The sequence below is a fragment of the Ahaetulla prasina genome, chromosome 16 (genome assembly GCF_028640845.1).
Source record: "Ahaetulla prasina isolate Xishuangbanna chromosome 16, ASM2864084v1, whole genome shotgun sequence".
NCBI classification, from domain to species: Eukaryota; Metazoa; Chordata; class Lepidosauria; order Squamata; family Colubridae; genus Ahaetulla; species Ahaetulla prasina.
The window spans coordinates 2,479,567-2,501,455 of NC_080554.1; the positions used below are offsets into that span (position 1 = coordinate 2,479,567).

The 21,889-nt window shown below is 44.4% G+C and overlaps 1 protein-coding gene across 12 annotated transcripts in view; it reads right to left on the minus strand.

The window, feature by feature from the left end:
* The window catches only part of RALGPS1 (Ral GEF with PH domain and SH3 binding motif 1), a 135,183-nt gene that overhangs the window by 86,256 nt on the left and 27,038 nt on the right, over positions 1-21,889 (minus strand). For 10 of the 12 annotated variants that reach the window (XM_058159665.1, XM_058159673.1, XM_058159672.1 and 7 more), the window contains exons 4-9: positions 21,441-21,548; positions 20,186-20,236; positions 14,393-14,476; positions 12,523-12,612; positions 11,210-11,302; positions 3,361-3,487 (exon numbers count right to left, since the gene is read on the minus strand). In XM_058159665.1, the coding sequence (XP_058015648.1) occupies positions 3,361-3,487; positions 11,210-11,302; positions 12,523-12,612; positions 14,393-14,476; positions 20,186-20,236; positions 21,441-21,548 (553 nt within the window). The remainder of the gene's footprint in view (positions 1-3,360; positions 3,488-11,209; positions 11,303-12,522; positions 12,613-14,392; positions 14,477-20,185; positions 20,237-21,440; positions 21,549-21,889) is intronic. The other 2 variants (XM_058159667.1, XM_058159671.1) reach the window with 2 other exon arrangements.

The following is a 21,889-nucleotide window of genomic DNA, read 5'->3' on the forward strand; positions in this document are numbered from 1 at the left end:
CCAACTTTTAAGTGAAAAACGATATTAAAAGCAAAGTTCGCTAAGACAAACAAACAAGCCCTCAAAAGAATGAAATGAGTGGCAGAGCACTGCTTTGTTCGGCGCATACCTTACATCAAGAGGTCATGTCTGTTAGAGGATTTTGTCAAACAAAGGAAGGTGTGCCATGTGCCACAGGCTTTCTAAGGGATGAGCTGCTTTCTGAATCTGGAGCGTTTTGTTTTTTTTAAATAAAGACATTGCAATGCTATTGTGGGAAGAGAAGAAAAGACGATGTTTTGTTTTGCTTTAAGAAAAGAAAAGATTACGGGAAACCGTGACAAAATGTTAACCTGGCACTCAGGCGAGAGGCAAAAAGTAAGCTCAAAAGTCTTAAGTTTTGTCAAAGTCAAACGGAAGAAATGGAGAAACTGTAGAAAATAGGTAGGTGAAGAATAAATCAATGGGAAAATAAATGATTCTGTCTTTTGTCCTATACCATCCCCTTCTTAAATCCCAAATAAAATTAATAAAGAGAACAGATATATGTCTCTATTATCCACCCAGCCATCCATCTTCTATTTATCTCTCTCTCTCTTTCTTCTATCTATCTATCTATCTATCTATCTATCTATCTATCTATCTATCTATCTATCTATCTATCTATCTATCTATCTATCTATCTTCATTATCTATCCATCCATCCAATCCCCCCGTTTTGTCCTTACCTGTCCTCACTAGCGCTGATGATGTTACCTAGTTAGGTAATGAAATCTCTGCAAGAAAACAACCAAGCTCTGAGGACACTAAGGACCCCTCAAGTCCTTATTTATTTATTAAATTTATAAGCCACCCATCTCGCTATCCAGAACAACTCCTAAACATTCCCCTTGCAATTTCTGCATTTATATAAAAGACCCACCAAAACCGGTTGGAAATCCAGGAATTCTTCTTGTCCCTTGTAATGATCAGTGGGACAGCAGAATTAAAACAATTAAGTCCACAAATCCCCGATTAATCTCCAGGAAGGGAGCAGCAGGTGGATCTTCCCACTGCTTTCGTTCAAGCTTAGCTTTCCTCTCAGCCCAAACCTACAAAGTACCGTAATCTAAGAGAGAGAGCAACAAAGCAAATTTTCTCAAACGAAATCAAAGTTTCAGGTGGAAAGCAAATCTCTTAATTGGAGCACTGAACCATGAACACGAGGAGTTTATCTTCCAAGGTATCTGCCTTTCATAAATAAAAAGGAAGCATTTCTTAAAATTACTCAGAAAAGCACAAAATAAACACAGACACTTATGTCATGTTAGCACAGTGGTTCTCAACCTTTATAGTGCTGCGACCCCTTTAATACAATTCCCCACGATGTGGCGACCCCAACCGTAAAATTATTTTCGTTTTGAATTTATCGCGCCTGAAGCCGTCTTGGCTAGCGATCTGAACTGCTTGCGATTGCCTTGAGGACGGAGGCATTAAAGCGGAGACTCCTCCCCTATTAAGTTTATGGCGCCTGAAGCCAGATGAGGCTCGCGATTGGGAGTGATTGCAGCTGGCTTGAGAGGGAGACATCAGAGCAAAGATTTCTCTCTTTTTTAATTGATCGCGCCTGAAGCCGAATTCGGCTAGCGATTTGAAGAGCCTGCAGCTGGCTTGTGGAGTCAACCATTGGAGCGCCATTCTTCGACTCGCAAGTATACTTCCCATATTTCCGATGGTCTTAGGCGACCCCTGGCAAATCGTCATTCGACCCCCAACGGGGTCCCGACCCACAAGTTGAGAACCGCTGTGTTAGCATCACATACAGCAACGCCAACAAAGGCCAAAAAAGCAGAAGCGCCAAGAAAATGGGCTGACAAGAGGCCCCTTGGCCCATTGTCGAACAATAAATTCAATTGACTTGGACTAAGTGGATAATATGGCTTTAAATCATTCAATTAAATCTTTCAAGCAGACCAGAGCTTCACGGGAAAAGATACTCAAGGAACATGGTTCCACAATCTCAAAGACCAATCTTTACTCATCCGAACCATCACCTCCCACACATTTAAGTGCCCTGTAATGTGCTATCTGGGAAGAACCTGGTTTTAGGATAATGTGAGGACAGCACAGCATTATAATAATATTACAGCAGCATCACGTGAAAATACAGCATCAAGGAGCAACACTTCCTGTTAGGATAGAAATCTCTGTAACCGCCATTTAACTTAAGATGGTTCATCGTTGTTCGTCTAAAAACGGATCACCAAAATACAGTTACTGGGAAATTTGGCAAAGGAGCCTTACTATAGAGAATTCGCCATGCCTCTGTCAAGATTCCAAGTAATACACACATAGTAAGCAGAACTCTGGGGCAAGTAGGTTCCTCAAAAAAAAAAAAAGGCTGTATCATATTGGCACGGACAGGGGAAAACCGACTCTAAAATTTTCCACGGTTTTCACCTAATTAAAAGTAAAAGTTTGTGCTTCCTCCCCAAACAATCAGTCCCATGGTCCAATCAAAGTGCTGTCCGGTTGCTTGGAAACTTCACTCCTCCTCTCCTTAGCCACCTGTGGGAATGTCCTTGGTTCTCAAGGGGAAACTATTTTGCTTTGTCTAAAGGTAAAGGTAAAGGTTCCCCTTGCACGTATGTGCTAATCGTTGCTGACTCTAGGGGGCGGTGCTCATCTCCGTTTCAAAGCCAAAGAGCCAGCGCTGTCCGAAGACATCTCTGTAGTCATGTGGCCGGCATGACTCAGCGCCAAAGGCACACAAAAACGCTGTGACCTTCCCACCAAAGGTGGTCCCTATTTTTTCTACTTGCATTTTTTAAGTGCTTTCGAACTGCTAGGTTGGCAGAAGCTCACCCCGTTACACGTCAGCACTAGGGATTCGAACCGCCGAGCTGCCGACCTTTCGATCGACAAGCTCAACGTCCTAGCCCCTGAGCCACCGCATCCCCTTTGCTTTGTCTACAAAACCCCAACTATCTCTATTCCCCCTCCCACCAATCCCTCATCTCCGTTGTGGAACGCTGAAGCCTCCAGTTCAGGCCAGCTTCAGAGTCGCCATGTCTGGATGAGAACGCTTCTAGACTTTGGAGAAGTTTGCACAACTCCGGTGCCAAGTATCTGGTTAGGACATCTGTGTAAGAATAGCTGACCTATTCTGGGGAGTCCTCAGAATATTTCACAGCTTGTGGGAGATGTTCCTTCCTCACACGAGAGGGGGGGTGTTGCCTGTTTGTGAAAATTAAAACAACAAGCAAACCAGCTCACTGGCTTGAAACAGGTTGGATTCAGTAAGTCCAGACTTGCCTATTACTCAGAAGGAGAAGCGCGGTTACCGGAGATGCTTTTCGGTGGATAAACGCGGGAAAATAAAACAGTTTTAACTTAACTTACCCAAATAAGGAATGCAGGGCACCATCTTCAAGCATCGGATGTACTCTCGCATCCTCTTGTAATTGTCTTCCTTCGACATTAAGTAGTCCAGCTTCTCAAAAGTGGTCTTGTCCTTGCGGTTCAAAAGCTGAAGACCAAATAGATCAAAAGAGGGAGATATGGTATACAGCTTAGAAAGTTAACATACATGAAAACACCAATTGAGCCAGGGTGACACCAGTGGTTAGAGTGCAGTACTGCAGGCTACTTCGGCTGGCTGCCGGCTGCCTGCAATTTGGCAGTTCGAATCTTACCGGGCTAAAGGCGGACTCAGCAGCCTTCTGAGGTGGGTAAAACGAGGACCCAGATCGTCGCAAAACCGCTTAGAGAGGGATGGGAAACACTGTAAAGCGGTATATAAGTCTGAGTGCTCTTGCTCTTTCTGCCTTTATATTTTCTTTTTTAGAAAATGTATTAAGTGTCGTACAAAGCTACCCAGGGATTTAGAATAGAATATCCGGGTGTGAGAGTTGGAAGGGTCCATTTTTCACACAAAGCAAAGCTGGCTGGGGAATTCTGGGAGTTGAAGTCTGCCAGGCTTAAAGTTGCCATGGTTGGAGACCTCTGCACCAGATGCCTTGAGTTACATACCCGATCAATCAAAATTGGCTAAAGTCTCATCTCTTATTTTAATGATTTTGTTTTCAGCCCCGAAACGGGTTGCACGCATGTTCAAAGCATGAGAAAAATCCCATGTGCTCCTAGTTAAGCAATTAACTTCCCTGATTCGATGCTCTTTTTCCAATCGGGAGAAGAAGAAGAAAAAAATATCTGGGATTGTTGCCTTCTCTTTAAAAAGACGCCCAACTTAATTTTGGGAAACGCTTGAAAATTTTCATCCCTCGTTCCCAAACGACAACGCGCACGGTTCAGCTCCTTCTCGCTAATCAGAGACAAAAGATTTTTTATTGTTTCGTGATGAAGTAACAAAATGGGGAAAGGTCCAGGAATGGCGAGAATTCGGTCCCTTTTTTGCAGATTAGCAAATCCTACTGAATTTTCAATGGAGGCTCAACTCCCGCAAATGTTAGGGAATGTTTATACAAGAGAGCGAGTTTCTTTCATTGCTTTAAAAAATAATAATAATGCATAACTTTAAAAAGTCCTGGGAGCCAAAGGGGAAAAGAGGGCCCGGGGGGTTGGGGTCCAGAAAAGAAACAAGGTAGAGAAAACCTGCATTAGGAAGAGAGGTGAGGTTGCAAAAGAGATCAATTCTCACAGTTTTGATCAAAACTGCTTCTTACGATCGGATTGAAATGCCAACTTTCAACAAAGTCGCCGCCGCTAAAACGTATGAAGAACAGTGGCAGGAATTGGGTATGTCTAGTCTGGTGAAAAGAAGAGAACAGGGGTGAAATGAAGAGCAGCCTTCCTATATTAGGGGGGGCTGCCACGAAGAAGGGGGGGGGGCGTCAACCAGAAGGCAAGACAAGAAGCAAAGGATGGAAACTCATCAAGGAGAGATCCAACCAGTGGAACGGAAGTTGCCCTCCAGAAGTTGTGAATGCTCCAACGCTGGAAGTTTTCAAGAAAAGACTGGACATCCATTTGTCTGGAATGATACAGGGTCTCCTGCTTGAGCAGGGAGCTGGACTAGAAGACCTCCGAGGTCCCTTCCCAACTGTGTCATTCTGTAAGTCTGCCAAGCTAAGGACGGTTCCTAGCCAAAAAGGTGCTACTCTAATTCATTACTTGCGTGGAGACGTCATTCCTTCCCGCCACAGGCCAGCTATTCACTTCCATGATAAATCTAAACTCCTTCCAGACGCCGTTAAGGAACCCGATGGAAAATGTTGAAACGATCCGTTGTCCCAAAGATGCTATGAGCTCTTCATTCTCTATATTCCCTGGGTTCCAGATGTGGAGAAAAGAACTCCATCTTATTATCCTTGGAAAGTGTATCTCTTAAAACAAACAAACACCCTACCCTCGTGTCATAAGAATGGAATGTTTCCGATGATCCACAGTTAAACCGAAGCTGTTATCAAATATACCGTACTTTTCGGAGTATAAGACGCACTTCCGCCCTCCCCCCTTAAAAGACGGTGGAAATGTTGATGCGTCTTATAGACCAAATACGGCCATTTTTGGCCTCCCGAAACCCCGCCCCGCGGGTCTCGTTTTCACCAAAAATGGACCCTTTTTTTTTTTTTTTGCAAAAACAGGCCTCGCACAGGGTTTAGGAGGCCTGTAAAGTGCTCCTGGGGGCCGGGGAGGGCAAAAACCAGACGCGCGGAACAGCGGTGAAATCCCCCGAGGGTTGCCACTGGTTCGTGGTGTGCACATGTGCGGTGAGTTGCCAAACGCACCCTGTGCATGCGCATTCACAATGCACACCAAACGCACACTTTGTGTGGAAAATGGAGGCTTAAGAAGGCAAGTAGAACAGCGAGGGGAGGGGAACAGCTGTGCAGTGTGATTTAGATTCACTAGAAAGCAAGATTCCCTGCTTTCTAGCGAATATAAATTGGACGGTACAGCTGATCGTCAGAAATACCGTTTTGGATAAACCGGTAGCATTTTTTTACTACTAGATCGCCCGAACCGGTAGCTTTTATTACTACCGGTTCGCCTGAAGTGGTGCAAACTGGGAGCATTTCACCCCGGCGCGGAGGCCAGAAACTATTTTTTTCCCTTGTTGTTCTCTTTGAAATCTTGGTGTGTCTTATACTCTGGTGCATCTTATAGGGTGAAAAATACGGTAAGTTTGGCTGGAACTCCAACACGCTGTCAAAATCATGGCTTGAACGGTCCAGAGATCTTAGCTTTTTAAGGCCAGCTCTCCACCAAATAAGTGCACATGAGCAGGCATGTGAGGGACATCAGTGTAGGCATCTAACCTGGTGTTCTGTCCCCCTTCGCCTCCGTCTGAGCGATGGCTTAATTAGCTGGCACTATCAGCTCTGGCAGCAAAATAGCGAGCGTCTGCCAAGAGTCTCTGTTATCTCCCTCGACGCTGATGAGTCACCCACGAACAAACTTCAGCTCTTAGTTAAACAGTTGATTTGCCTGATACGAAGAGGCACAGCAGCTATTGCTGCCTTTATATCCTGTGGGGTGTGGCTCCATGACTCAGCACTTCCTAGGCCTGCCCCACCCCTGCTAATGTCGTTCCCATCTCTCCTGCCTATGAAACCTAGGGTCCAGCCAGGCCTGATTGCCATCAGCTGGGTCTGGAGGCGTGGTCTGGGGGGGAGAGTCAGGGGATGGAGGCCTCCTTATCTCTTCCACCTGGCCTGCCTCTGGTTCCTGGAGCTGAGCCAGGGAAGCCGGTGGTCCCGAGGTAAGTCCTGACGGCCCTTCCCCCTCACTTTCCAAGTCACTTTCTGGCAGGAGGCCCGGCTCGGGGGGGCGTAGACACAACACTCGGATTAGGCCAGTTCTCAAAAGGGCAAACTAGCACGTTTAAAAAGAGATTTAAAAAGAACCGAGAAAGAAAAGCCACGTAAATACATCTTGAAACACAACCATGTTAAACCATCTTTTTTACAATATTTCTCTCCAAACTAACATTCGTGCAACGTATGAGGGAAAAAATATTGTTAATCCATGTTAATAATGACCAGTTACAACCATCGTTTTGGAGTTTCGTTTTTTCAGAGCTCTTCATAGTTAAGTCAGTTTTCCAGACAAAACCATTTCCCATAATCTTATGTTTTATAGATGCCGTAACAGAGGCATTTGCCCTTTCTAGTGTTTTGCAACAGCGTCTAATAATAGGAATTTAACTCGGTTTCTGGATGTCGCATCCGTTTTATTCCTGCTAGGAAAATGTTTTGCAACGGCGACTCACCGCAGCTAAAAACACAACAACTTATGTTGCATTGATTTGTATACATTTGGAAAAAATTGTTCAGGGAGCCAATAACAAGAGTGCATTTTGAACAATGTTAGGAGGATCGTCCTTTAAAAAAAAAAAAATCCAGAAGAAATAAGTGGTTGTGCTACCACAGGTGGTATAAGTAGACCTCGACTTACAACCAAAATTGATTGTTAGGTGAATCTGGCTGCCCCATTGACTTTGCTTGTCGCAAAAAAGGATCACGTGACCCCAGGACATTGCAACTGTCGTAAGTACAAGTCAGTTGCCAAGCATCTGAATTTTGATCGCAAGATTATGGGGATGCTACAAAAGTTGTTAAGTGTGAAAAACGGTCATAAGTCACTTTTTTCCAGTGATGTCGTAACTTTTTAACATTGTCACTAAGTCAAGGGCTTACCTGCCCTGTGCCAATTTGCTTATGATGGTACCAATGCATTTTTTTTTTAATTGCGATTAATATGATGTGATTTGCAGAAATGTTAAGTTGCAGAAGTAAAATTCATCGCAGTAAAAATCGGATAATTCTGTTCCAAAATTCGTCATCTTCAGGCTTCAGCTTCGTGCTTCTGGGAGCAATGTGTGATCGCAACTGTTTCTTCCTTTTAACTGCTAGTGGGGGTTTGAGCTCCCACCCAATCAGTTCAAACCCCCACTAGCAGTTAAAAGGAAGAAACAGCTGTGATCACATTGCTCAGAAAACTGAAAACAGCTGACGAATGAGACTTCGTCGAAACGTCGCCAAGACACTTCCAATTTTACACGGGAGAAAACCCGAACAACCAAAGACCTATATATATATTTTGGTATGTTCGGGTCTTTTCCCATGTAAGATTGGAAGTATTTAGGCAACGTTTCGATGAGATCTCACTCATCATCTTCAGGCTTTGGCTTTGTTCTTATGTGAGCAAAGATATATATCTATATCTCCAACACCGCAGTTTTAGTACAGAGACTTTTGTTCTAATCTATCATTTCCTGTCCCGAGAAAATATAAAATGTGCATACAAGATCAATGAGCTCCAAATTGCTCCCAAATTCCTCTTTACACACCCCCTCCCTGGACTGGAAAGGAGGAAAGGAGGAAGGAAGGAAGGAGAGAGAGAGGAAGGAAGGAAAGAAGGAAGGAAGGAAGGAGAAAGGAAGGAAGGAAGAAAGAAAGAAAAGAAGGAAGGGGAAGAAAGAGAGAGAGAGAGAGAGAGACAGAGGAATGAAGGAGAGAGAGAAAGGAAGGAAGGAGAAAGAAAGGAAGGAGGAGAGAGAGAGAGAAAGGAAGGGAGGGAGGGAGAGAGAAAGAAAGAAAGATGAGAGTGAAAGAAAAAAGAAGAAAGAAAGAAAGAAAGAAAGAAAGGATAGGTAGGTAGGTAGGTAGGTAGGTAGGTAGGTAGATAGATAGATAGATAGATAGATAGATAGATAGATAGATAGATAGATAGATAGATAGATAGATGATAGATCCCTTCCAACTCTGTTATTCTGTAGTGACCAAAATATTGGACTCAAGTCTGACATGTTGACTGATGATGTCCAATTCTGGTCACCACAATACAAAAAACAAATGCTAAGACTCTCGAAAGAGTGCAGAGAAGAGCCAACAAAGACGATTAGGGGACTGGAGGCTAAAACATATGAAGAACGGTTGCAGGAACTGGGTATGTCTAATTTAATGAAAAGGAGGACCAGAGGAGACATGAGAGCAGTTTTCCAATATCTCAAGGGCTGCCCCAAAGAAGAGGGAGTCAAGCTATTCTCCAAAACCCCCGAGGGCAGGACAAGAAGCAACGGGTGGAAACAGGGGAAACTGCCTCTTCCATTATGGCTCGTAATTATTTGTGCAATGGATTTTAATGTTCCTGCCCATTTATTAAATAAACACGCAGGTCATCATTAGCCAGGATCCAAGGCGTTGCATGATTCAACCTGTAGAGGCGATGGGAGCCTTGAAGTCATTACTTGTCAACGCAACCACACTTCTCCCACGTTACAAAGGGTGTGTCACTTGATTCAAAGAAAAAACGAATCTTGTGGGTCTGTACGGTTAAATCCCCGGCGTCTTTTGGTAGTGGCTCCCTAGAATGATGGACATAAAGTGGGATGCTAAAAACAAGCTTATGCCCACAAGTAAACTCATGTCCAACTTTTATCTGATAAAAGACACCATCTTCAACTAGCCCTCAACATATAACAGCTCGTTTAGAGATTTTTATTTATTTATTTATTTATTTAATCAAATTTTTATACCGCCCTATCTCCCGAAGGACTCAGGGTGGTTTACAGCCTGATAAAAACACAAGAATAAATACAAAAGAAAATACTATTAAAAAAGATAGCTTGAAGTTATAAAGGCTTTGGGAAAAAAATGACCAAATTTTCTCACTTAGCCTCCGGTCCCTTAATCATCTTTGTTGCTCTTCTCTGCACTCTTTCTAGAGTCCTAATATGCTTTACAGATTAACAAAATTGGAAGGGACCTTGTAGGTCATCTAATCCAACCCCCTCGCCCAAGCAGGAGACCCTACACCATTTCTGACCAGATGGCAGCCCAGTCTCTTCTTGAAAGCCTCCAGGGATGACGCTCCCACAACTTCCGAAGGCAACTTCCGTCCCATGGGTTGATGGTTCCCAGGAAATTCCTCCTTATTTCCAGGTTGAATCTCTCCTTGATCAGTTTCCATCCATTGTTCCTTGTCTGGCCTTCAGGTACCTTGGAAAATAGCTTGACCCCCTTCCTCTCTGTGGCAGCCCCCTCAAATATTGGAAGATGCTCTCATGTCTCCCTTCTCTTCACTAGACTAGCCAGGCCCAGTTCCTGCAACTCTTCATCGTATGTTTTAGCCTCCGGTCCTCTAATCAACTTGGTTGCTCTTCTCTGCACTCTTTCTACAGGCTCAACACCACCAACAACAACTACCTCTGCGTCACAGAATGGACTCCGATCCATCCTGTGACATTTGGGAGTCAGAAATTAAACGGACAGCTGCGACAACTCAGTGGGTGTTTTAAACGGGAAGCACTTTACAAAAATGTATTTTCCTAACTGTAGCTTCCCACCACCAGCACACGAGCAGCTAGTATACAAGGAGCAGGAGACACAACTTACGTCACATGGCAGAGGTTTAATTAAACTGCCGGAAGAATTTTGCAAACCCAGAACAGTGAATAATGTTTAGTGGAAAATGTGATTTGAAAGCGGAATATCGACGCCTTGAGCAACAAGCAATTAAACAGGGAGTTCAGTCCTGTTTATTTTCATTTATTTATGAAATACTTAAGACCTCCTCAGCGCAGTTGGCTTCTAAGTAATTTTAGGAATCCTGCCTTAAATCACGGCTGCTGTTTCCACCAGCCGATTATAAATGTTAAAATGTAATTTTTATGGATTTGTAAACACCGCTGGCGGAAAGCTCTCCAACGTAGCTTCTGCCGTAACTCTCAAAACTGAAGCCAAGGTGTCTCTTCTCTTGGAAAAACAGAGTTCAGGTTTTCCTCGTTCATTTAGTGACCATTCAGAGTGCCAGCGGCATTGAAACAAGGGGACTTATGAGTCTGTTTTTCACACTTATGACTGTTGTAGCGTCCTTGGGGGCGGGGGGTGTCCCAAGATCAAAATTTAGAATCTTGGCAACTGATTCGTGTTTATGACGGTTATGGGGGGGGGGCTTTTGCGACCTTCTGACAAGCAAAGTCAAGCGGTGTTGCTAACTTAACAACGGCCCGTGGTTCACTTAACCACGGTGGCACGAAAAAGAGGTAAAAGCAGCCAAAACTCACTTCACCCAATGGGTCACGCTTAGCAACAGAAACGCTGGGCTCAGCTGTGGTCGCAAGTCGAGGACTATCGTTTCCAACGCAGCGAAAAAAATAAAGCGGTGTTTTTTTAGATACGATCCCAGATGGGGGAAGACTGATTTTTAAGGACGGTGGGGTGGGGGGGGGGAGGAGACAGTATGCCAAAATAAAATAAAAAATAAAAAATTCAGAGTAACTTACGGCCCAGGTTTTGGTCAACCTGAAAATAGGTGCGCTTTGGAGAGCTGAGACCACAGACATGAGAGAATGAAGGTTGTTCAGTTCTAGAAGTTTCTGTGGGGAATAAAAAAGAGAGAGAGAGAGAGAAAGAGACCAAAATGCCATCGGTTTCCCATATGGGTTTGGAATGCTCCAGCCCGTTCAAGAAAATAATTGCTGTTCCAGACGGTTTCGTTGTTCGTACTGTAAATTATAGAACAGTCAAAAGCCTTACTTTGATGCAAAAAAAACCCAAAACCCTTAAACAAAATGTAAAGACCAGATGTCAGGAGGCAGGGGATACGGTTACACGGTTCATTTCGAACATTTTTCGAGAGAGTTTAAGCATATTAAGAAAGTTTCATGACTCCTGGCTCAAGACATGTCAGCATCTCCAGTCTTTTGTTTAAAAAAACGAAGGGCAGACAGATTCGTAGGGGCAGCTGTGATGTTAAGCCAGGCTTGTCACGGATTTTAATGGTGATTTTTTTGGGGGGTGGGTGGGTGGGAATGCCTGCTGTCTTGTCTACTCGGCCCACCTCGCAGGAAGTTCCGGTCAGGTTAATTTGAGGTGGGAGAACAGAAAGAGAGAAAATAAAGGCTCAGGGAGTGAGCTGGAAGAGAGCTGGAGTCTCTTTTGGCTGGCTTGACAAATGAATGAAGTAATTTATACCCTGAGCAAGGAATCAGCTTGGATGGGCCATTCGGAAGTTTGGGTAGAGTCGGGAGCCACTCACAGTTCTGCTGATCAAATTATCCCAGAAAGGAAGGAAGGAAGGAAGGGAGGGAGGGAGGGAGGGGAGGGAGAGAGAGAGAGAAAGAAAGAGAGAAAGAAAGAAAGAAAGAGAAAGAAAGAGGGAGGGAGAGAGAAAGAGAGAGAAAGAATGAAAGAAAGAAAGAAAGAGGGAGAGGGAAAGAAAGAGAGGGAGAGAGAGAGAGAAAGAAAGAAAGAAGAGAGGAGGGAGGGAGAGGAAAGAAAGAGAGAGAGAGAAAGAATGAAGGAACAAAAGAAAGAAAGAAAAAAGAAAGATAGAAGGGAGGGAGGGAGGAAGAGGGAGAGAAAGAGAGAAAGAAAGAGAGAGAAAGAAAGAAAGAAAAAAAGAAAGAGGGGGAGGGAGAGAAAGAAAGAAAGAAGGAAGGAAGGAAGGAAGGAAGGAAGGAAGGAAGGAAGGAAGGAAGGAAGGAAGGAAGGAAGGAAGGAAAAATTTGCTCCTCGCAGTATCAAAGAAGGCAGGGTTGATATCAAAAAGAAACGATATTCCAAGAAAGAATAAAATGGAATGTCCCAAACTCACCTTTGCTATTTTCACAAAGTGACTCAGGATCTCTGCCCTTATTTTTAAGGTCTGGGCTGTTAAAATTTCTCGTACCACCCAGAAGCAGACCTGTTCAAGAATAATTTCCCAGAGTTAAAACTTGCTTAGGCCGAGGGATCAAGACCAGGCAAAGCAGGCGGCATAAAATTGCTTATCTTCATTTAACCTCAACTTACCAGCACAACTGAGCCCAGCAGTTCTGCTGCTAAGCGAGACAGCTCTTAAGTAAGTCTTGCCTCCGTTTTACGACCTTTCTTGCCAGCCGGCTGCCCCGTCGGCTTTCCTCGTTCAGAAGGTCACAAAAGGGGATCACGTGACCCCGGGGAGGACCCAGCAACCGTCATAAGTACACGCCAGTTGCCAAGCGTCTGAATTTTGATCACGCAACTGCGGAGAGGCTGCAAGGGCCATTGGCGTGAAAAACGGTCATTTGAGTGCCTTTTTTTCCCCCAGTGCCGTCGTTAAAACTTGGAACGGTCACGAAACAAGCTCGGCATAAGTTGAGGACTAACGGCGTATCGTCAGTGAGGGATATTGTCTAGCACGGTTGCATCAATTCGTAAGCCTCTGGTGGCTCAACGGACTAAGACAGTCTGTTATTAACAGCAGCTTGCTTGCAATTACTGCAGGTTCAAGTCCCACCAGGCCCAAGGTTGACTCAGCCTTCCATCCTTTAGAAGGTAGGTAAAATGAGGACCCAGATTGTTGGGGGGGCAATAAAAGTTGACTTTGTATATAATATACAAATGGATGAAGACTATTGCTTGACATAGTATAAGCTGCCCTGAGTCTTCGGAGAAGGGCGGGATATAAATGCAAATAAATAAAAAATAAAATAAAAAAAAATTCGAAGCACAAATTATGGATGAAATAGAAGGCTAGATAGTTCAGGCAGCTGCTTGGAGACACAGCCTGCCTCTTTCAACACGAGCGCTTCGCAGCCTGGGAAAATATACCAAACTCCTCTTAAAATCAGAATTGTTTACGTTCACTACAGCTACCAATGTAAACCCACCGCTGTTAAGTGCACGACGCAGAACGTAAAATCCGTTACAAACGGAGCGATTTCAAGTCTGTTATTTACATCCCCTGTGCTCATTAAAAAATAGCTGTTTTGTTATCGGCTTCTTTTTTCCCAGCTGGATTCAGCTTCACTTCGAGCGGTTACTTTTTTTTTTTTTTTCCCCTCCTCCTCTTTTTGCTGGGATTTTAGTGAGCTGAATAATTTTATCGCAAGCCTACAGATTTGGTAAGGAAGGACCGGTTTGCATTCCCCTCCTGCAGAATTCTCCAGCGCAGCCAGGAAACTTATAAACTTTTTTTTTTTTTAAATCTTATCTACGTCCGTAAATTTTAAACCGAGACGGCTGCATGAAGCAAGGGAGAAAACTGTTTCGACAACTTGTTTACAACAAGAATGTCAGTAATTGCCCCCAAATTGTTACTCCTTGCTTTTTGAAAATCAAAACTTACACAAACAAAGTTTTATCCAAAGGGCAACCTTATTTCCAATTTTCAAAACAAAACAACAGTTGTTTTTTTTTCCTGACCGCAGAGTTCTTTTACTGAAAGTCTGCATCTTCAGATCAGTCTCCATCTTCCAGGTTTGAGAGTCCAATTAAAACTTTTCGGTGCTTTTGAAACTTCATATGGTCACTAAACGAACTGCCTATCTCTCTTTCTCTCCTTCATGTTTGCAGGACAAAAGGAAGCCCAATGAGAATTCCGTTCGAATTCTTCAAATAAAGTTGTTATAACCGCCTAGAAATACCAAGCGCTCCAGTCACAATTCAGTTTTGTCCCGATTTTTCACAGATGGTTTTTTTTTTTTATCCTAAATTCCTGTTACCTGATTAAATCTCCTTGTAAAGGCAACAACATTAGGGGCGAGGGTGTGTTTTTCCTTTTTATTCCATCCGCAACTTGCAAGTTCCTGGAAAATGCAACGGCATGGTGTTAACGCAAAAATAAATAAATAAAAAAAGTGCTCATTTTCGTCACAAAAACACAGTGTCGGAGAAAACAGAAGGAGCGAGAGAAATGAAAGAATGCCTCTGCATTATCCTGTGGAATTTAAATGGCGATGCTAAAGGCACTTCACGTTTAGTTATCTCTAGCCATAGAGACCCGAGTTCTGTTTCGGCTCAGTTCCCTATTAGGCAATGAAGAGTCAGTTGTAAAGCTAATGACAGGAAGAGGACGATATTTGCAGAATCCGAACCAAATGGGCCATGAGTACAAAATGTTCGGCTGCTTCCTATAACCTGTAGTCAATTTTTTTTTAGAAGAAAAGAAAGACTTGAAAGAAAATATTTGCAGCTCAGGGCTGAACTGTGGGGTCTTTGTTGGTCTCGGAGCTTGGTGGCTTTCTTGCAGATGTTTCATGACCCAACTAGGTGACATCATCAAGGCTAGAAGGGAATGGAGTTGGAGGAGAAGAGGAGGAGGAGGAGGAGGAAGGGGAGGAGGAGGGGGAGGACCATGGGATCCTTGGTGCTCTCTGAGCTCTCTGAGCTTTCTTGCAGATGTTTCATGACCCAACTAGGTAACACCATCAATGCTACAAGGGAATGGAGTTTGAGGAGCGGAGGAGGAGGAGGAGGAAAGGAGGAAAGGAGGAGGAGGAGAGGAGGAGGAGGAAGGGGAGGAGGGGCAGGTGCTCTCTGAGCTTGGTGGTTTTCTTGCAGACGTTTCATGACCCAACTAGGTGACATCATCAGTGCTACAAGAGAATGAGGTTTGTGGAGGAGGAAGAGGAGGAGACGACTGTAGGGTCCTTGGTGCTCTTTGAGGTTGGTCCTTTTCTTGCAGATGTTAAGATTACCCAAACTAGGTAACATCAAACTGATCACTTAAGCCCTGGTGATGTTACTTAATTGGGTAATGAAACGCCTGCAAGAAAACAGCCGAGTCCAGACAGCACCGAGGAAATCCTCTCCGGATTGGACCCAGCCTAAATGGATCGACCTTAAAATGCTGCATCACGCCGGGCTTTTCCATTTACTCCAAAGAACTTCAATTTCTGTTCACAGTCTAAATGCAAGATGGGGAGTGGGGGGGAGAGGCGTTTGTGTGAATGGTAGCACGCCGTTCGCACAAACTCACCCTCAGTGTTTTGCACAGGCCAAGAAGCACCGCTGGGAGACGGAGACGACTTTTAAGGCAGAAATAAAACGAAATAATCCTCCCGGCCAGCCTTTAGTGGACAGCAGCCAAGAATCAGCTACTTCTGCTGCCTCCAATATATAATGTACAATCTGAAAAGCAAGCTTCCGTTGGAAACAACGAGGGCTTTGAGGAGAGATGCCGGTGGTGCTAACACAACGCTTTGCACACAACGCTTTGCACGCCCCTTAGAGAAGCCACGGATATTTCTCTGACCTCCCGTTTACTGTACGGAAAAGATCTCAGGAGAAAAAGAGATTTATTGCCGATTATCACTCCCTGAGCTAAGCGATTCCCTGACACAAGGCAAGCCATTTAAATGAGATTATTTTTATTCAACCTACCGTGGTTCTTTTTTTCTACTGTCAACCTTCCGGCTTGGTAATATTTGCTATATAAACACTCACTGAACAAGACAAGGGTAAGGTGAATGAACGTGCCGAGGTTTTGAACGGGCGCCGATGCTGGGAGCAAGCAGAAATCGTGTAGACGTTTACCCTAATGGCTTTTCCGCTACTACAGGGCGAATCTGTGGAGGAGGAGAGTGGCAAACTATCTTTTTCCGAGCCTTTTTCTTTTATTTATTCTGAAATGGAGATAAGGAGAACCTTCCGACAAGTCACAGAAATTAGATTTGTAGTTTTTATTATGATACTGCCAGGGTCATAATTCTTCTTTCCGCTTCAGTGGCAGGAAAATGCATTACCATGTTCTCTAAGAAGCTGCTAAATTTTCCCAAGATAAGGGCGGTGATTAATAATAATGATCATAATAATAATAACAACAACAACAACGCTGGCAGCAACCCGTATCAACCATTAGCACCAGTCAATGGTATTTGTGATGCATTTTTGAATGTTCAGTTGACTTGAGTTTTATGTTTAATGAATAAAAGAGATGATAATAATAATAGATAAAAATGCCAAATCCAGCTGGCTGTGCAATCAACCATAATAATGTATTATATTTATATGCTTCCCAGCTCTCAGCAACTCATATAACCCATCCACCCACCCACTCATCCCATCTACCCATCCATCCATCCTTCCTTCCTTCCATCCGTCCTTCCTTCCATCCATCCATCCACCCACCCATTCATCCTTCCTTCCTTCCATCCATCCATCCATCCATCCATCCATCCATTCTTCCATCCATCCATCCATCCACCCACCCACCACCCATTCATCCATCCATCCACCCATCCATCTTTCCATCCGTCCGTCCTTCCATCCATCCATCCATCCTTCCTTCCTTCCATTCATCCATCCATCCATCCATCCATCCATCCACCCACCCACCTACCCATTCATCCATCCATCCATCCATCCTTCCATCTATCCTTCCTTCCATCCATTCTTCCATCCATCCACCCACCCACCCATCCACCCACCCATCCATCCATCCTTCCGTCCGTCCATGCATCCATCCGTCCGTCCGTCCATCCGTCCTTCCTTCCTTCCTTCCATCCACCCACCCACCCACCCATTCATCCTTCCATCCACCCATCCACCCATCCTTCCATCCATCTGCTTGCCTACCTACCTACCTACTGAAGGATCTTGACAGACTTGAACATTGGGTGCTATCTAACTTGTGGACTTCAACTAGTTGGGTCATGAAACATCTACAAGAAAACAGCCAAGCTCAGAGAGCACCAAGGACCCCTTCACGTCACAATGTTAAAACACTTCCTTGGATTCCAAAATGATGTGGGAACCTTCATCACTTTCAAGAAGAGACTGGACTGTCATCTGTCAGAAATGGGGCGATAGCGGGGGAGGGACGGTTTGGACTAGATGACCTACAACGCCCCTTTCAACTCTGTTGATCTGCATCTGTGATCAAACTCTGCTTTCTCAAAATATATCCGATTACAAGAAGTCCTGCATTACTTAATTCACGCTGACCCCTGATCACAGGGTCTGATCAAAAAGATATCGCCGCTTGAAAACCCAAGAACCTCAAGAACAATCCTGCCTAGAAGATAAAAGAGATTTTTTTTTACTCGAAGCAAAGTTTTAAAATAGCCAGCTGGAAAAGTTAGCAACGTAATCATCAGAAATCTAATTAGTTCTGGGGTGGGGGTGGGGAGACACAGTACATATGCTGCCTATTTAAAACAACAAAAACAAGACCAGATTAAACAATTATATATCAAATGTTCCGGCTACGTTTACCAGAAATCAAGAAAAATAACCGTTTCTTCTATTTCTCAGGGAATTTAAAAAAACAACAAAAAAAAAACAGCCTCTGTGTATTACAACATCTGCCTTTCTTTCTTTCTTTCTTTTTTCTTCTTTTCCTTCCTTGCCTTCTGCCAAATTTTAGCGGAGTCCATGTGCAGTCAAACATATGGGTCCTATAGAAAGGCCACTTTAGGAAGCTTGGAATAATGGCTGTTTTGACAGGCGTCCAGCCCTCGCTTTTCCTACCGGACGGTTCAAATAAATGTGGCATCTGCTTTCCGGCTCCATTCATCCCGTAAGTGAAGTCAACCCAATCCAAGGTTGACTCAGCCTTCCACCCTTTAGAAGGTAGGTAAAATGAGGACCCAGATTGTTGGGGGCAATAAGTTGACTTTGTATATAAATATACAAATGGATGAAGACTATTGCTTGACATAGTGTAAGCCGCCCTGAGTCTTCGGAGAAGGGCGGGATATAAATGCAAATTAAAAACAAAAACAAAACCCCGCTACTGCAGGTGACGTCACCGGATAGAGAGGACTACTCGGTTTTGAAGACGGCTGGAAAACATGTGAAATGAAGGTGTGCTAGTACCTCACAGGGAAACCCAACAAAGTTATGAAGTTTCCTCTCTGGAGAGAATCCAGGATATCGACTTAAGACCAGGGGTGAAATGCTCCCGGTTCGGACCGGATCGGCCAATCCGGTAGCGATGGTGACGGGTGGTTCAGAGAACCGGTAGCAAAAATCCCTGCCTCCCCCCGCCCTTCGGCCACCCAATTGCCTGGTCGCCCGCTTGCTGCTTCTTTCCGGCTCGCTTTTCCCACCCGAATGGTAGGAATAGGTTGTAAAAAAAATGCTTTTAAAAGGTTAAAAAAAGGGCTCTGACAATCACAGCTGAGTCAGAGCCTTTTTTTAATAAAACTTTTAAAAGCATTTTTTTTACAACCTATTCAGTTGGAAAAAAGGAGAAATTACCTTCGCAAGACGAAATTATGAGGAAGATGACGAGGAATGTGCAGAGATGAGTAAATTTTCATTTGAAATTAAGAGAACAAGATGATAAGCAATATTACAAAATATGGGATTTATTTTATTATTGGTTAGAAGGAAAGATATGCTAGAAAAGACTTCAGACTGAATAAGAGACCCAGATAATATAAGATATAATGTACGAAAGAGAAGTCTATTGTGAAGTTGCACATGAAGATATGTAAACACCCCACCAGCCTGTTGTAACTGGTTTGATGAGTTTTTTATGTTTGTTTGTTGTTAAAAAATTAAAAAAAATATTTTAAAAAATGGATTTAAAAAAGTAAAAAAAAAAAGGCTCCAACGATCACGCGCCACAGGTGATAACCTTCCCCTCACATGCTGTTCTACTTACCTTCCTTCCCATGCCTCCTTTGGTGTGCACTGTGCATTTGGTGTGCGGTGCGCACTGCACAGCGCACATTTGGTGTGCAGAGGACACGCGCAGCCACCGAACCAGTAGTAAACCGGTTCAGATTTCATCACCGCTTAAAACCTCTCAGAGTCCTTCTTTAATCCACTGGTATGAAAGACGTTATCGTCGCTGGATTTCTTGGAGCGGTTTCTGAGAAATCGCCAGCGCTCTCAAGGGAACTGGTTGTGAGGGCAGCAATTTTAATCATGGAAGGTGTAGCGGCTTCCGTGAAATCCAAGAGGATGATGTGGTGTCCTTGGTGTTCTATGATCTGGTTGTTGTCTTGCAGACTGATGATGACCCTAGTTGGGTCTGCAAGAAAACCACCAAGCTCACAGAGCACCAAGGACCCCACAGTCCTCCTCCTCGCAAACCACATTCCTTTTTAGCATGGATGATGTTGCCTAGTTGGGTCATGAAATGCCTGCAAGAAAACCACTAAGCTCAGAGAGCACCCGAAGATGGTTCCTCCTACACCTCTGGTTTTCTTGCAGGTGTTTCATTACTCAACTAGGCATCACCATCAGAGCTAGCAGGGAGTGGGGTTTGCTCTAGCACTTATTAGTACTTTCCAGTCCCTTCCAGCATTGATGGCATTACCTAGTTGGGTCATGAAACGTCTGCGAGACACCCACCAAGCGTAGAGAGCATCAAGGACCGCACAGCTCAACCCTGAGCTGCAAATATTCGCTTCCATCAGAATCTAACGTGATAGGATATGAATCTCTGTTCTCATTTCTTTTAAAAAAAAAAACACCAGTGAGGGAATCTAGCGCTGTCTTAACAAACCAGAGCTTAAGAGCTCTTCTTAGCCACATTTTGTCATTTAAAAAAAGGCACTTACCTCTGGCTGTATAGCTTTAAATACTGGCATATCCATCAGTGTAATCTGACTCTGTCACAAAAATGAAAGGAAGAACGATTATACATTTCGGAAGAACCGAAGTCTGGCAAGTCCATCGTGGGTCTGTCTAGACCAGGGGTCTCCAACCTTGGCAACTTTCAGACTCGTGGACTTCAAGTCCCAGAGTTCCTCAGCCAGCAAAGCAAAGCTGGCTGAGGAACTCTGGGAGTTGAAGTCCACAAGTCTGAAAGTTGCCAAGGTTGGAGACCCCTGGTCTAGAAAGCTAACAGTGTGTCTAAATTCACAGGCTGTTTGTCAGGAACCGAATCATGAATAGTTTCTTGGATTGACCCTCACCTAACCCCAAATGCAGTTGAGGTTGCCCACTTATTCATGGCTGCCTAAGAGGTTTCGCCCAAATTAGTTCATTTAGGAATCATTTCAATCTTTTTGGAACGCTGGACGTACGACCCACAAGTGAACCCAAAGTGAAGTAAAACATTTATTAAGAGAGTTTCGCTCCATTTTACGAACTTTCTTGCCACGGTTGTTAAGTGAATCACTGCAGATGTTAAGTTAGTAACATGGTGAGAGGGGAGAGAGAGAGAAGGAGGAGAAAGAGGGAGGAAAAGAGAGGAGGAAAAGAGAGGGAGGAGAGAGGAGGAAAGAAACAGAAGGGGAGGGAGGAGAGAGAGAGTGGAGAGAGAGAGAGAGAGAAGAAGGGAGGGAGGAGAGAGAGGGAGAAAGAGGGAGGGAGAGAGAGAGAGAAACAGAAGGCGAGGGAGGAGGGAGGGAGGAGAGGAAGGAGGGAGGAGAGGGAGGAAAAGAGAGGGAGGAGGAGAGAGAGGAGGAGGAGAGTGAAACAGAAGGCAAGGGAGAGGGAGGACGAGAGGAAGGGAGGGAGGAGAGACAGGGAGAGAGAGAGATGGAGGGAGGAAGAGGGAGGGAGGGAGACAGAGTGAAATAGAAGGCAAGGGAGAGAGGGAGGAGAGAGGGGGGAGAGAGGAAGGGAGGGAAAAAGAGATACAGGGAGAGAGAGGGAGAGAGGGAGAAAGAGGAAGGGAGGAGAGAGAGTGGGAAGGAGGGAGGAGAGAGAGGGGGAAGGAGGAGAAAGAGGGAGGGAAAGACAGAAAGAGAGAATGTATTGATCTAATGTGTGGATAACTGACTACAACAAACTGAGCAGGAACTTATTTTTGTACTTACGGCTACTACCATTCAAGCACAGATCCAAACGCAAACTTTTTTTACTCACCGCAAACTCCTCTGGGGTTACTTTGAGCACGTCAAACACCACAGCATCGTAGCTCTTGTGAGCGTAGTCCGAACTCCGTCCTTCCAGAGAGTCAGAGCTGCTACTGCCCTAGAAAGTGGGGTGGGGGGGAAGGAAGGGAGGGAGGGAGGGCTCCGTTTATTTTAATTTCTGCTTCATTTATTTGCTGCCCGTTTAATTTCGAAGCGACTCCGGGTGGCTTGCAAACCTAAAGACTTCCAACTACGAGGCCTTTTCTCTCCCCCGCACCCCGATATAAAAGAATATATCGGCTCGCCACCAGAGATTTTTTGCTCTCTAAAGTTTGGAAATGGAGCAGGGGTAATCCTGTAATCTGCTCCGCGTAGTTTCTCTCCGTGGCCGGAGAGAGAAATTATGACAAGTTATGTCAGTTTTACAACTGGTTCAAGCTTAAGGGGTTCAGTATCAGG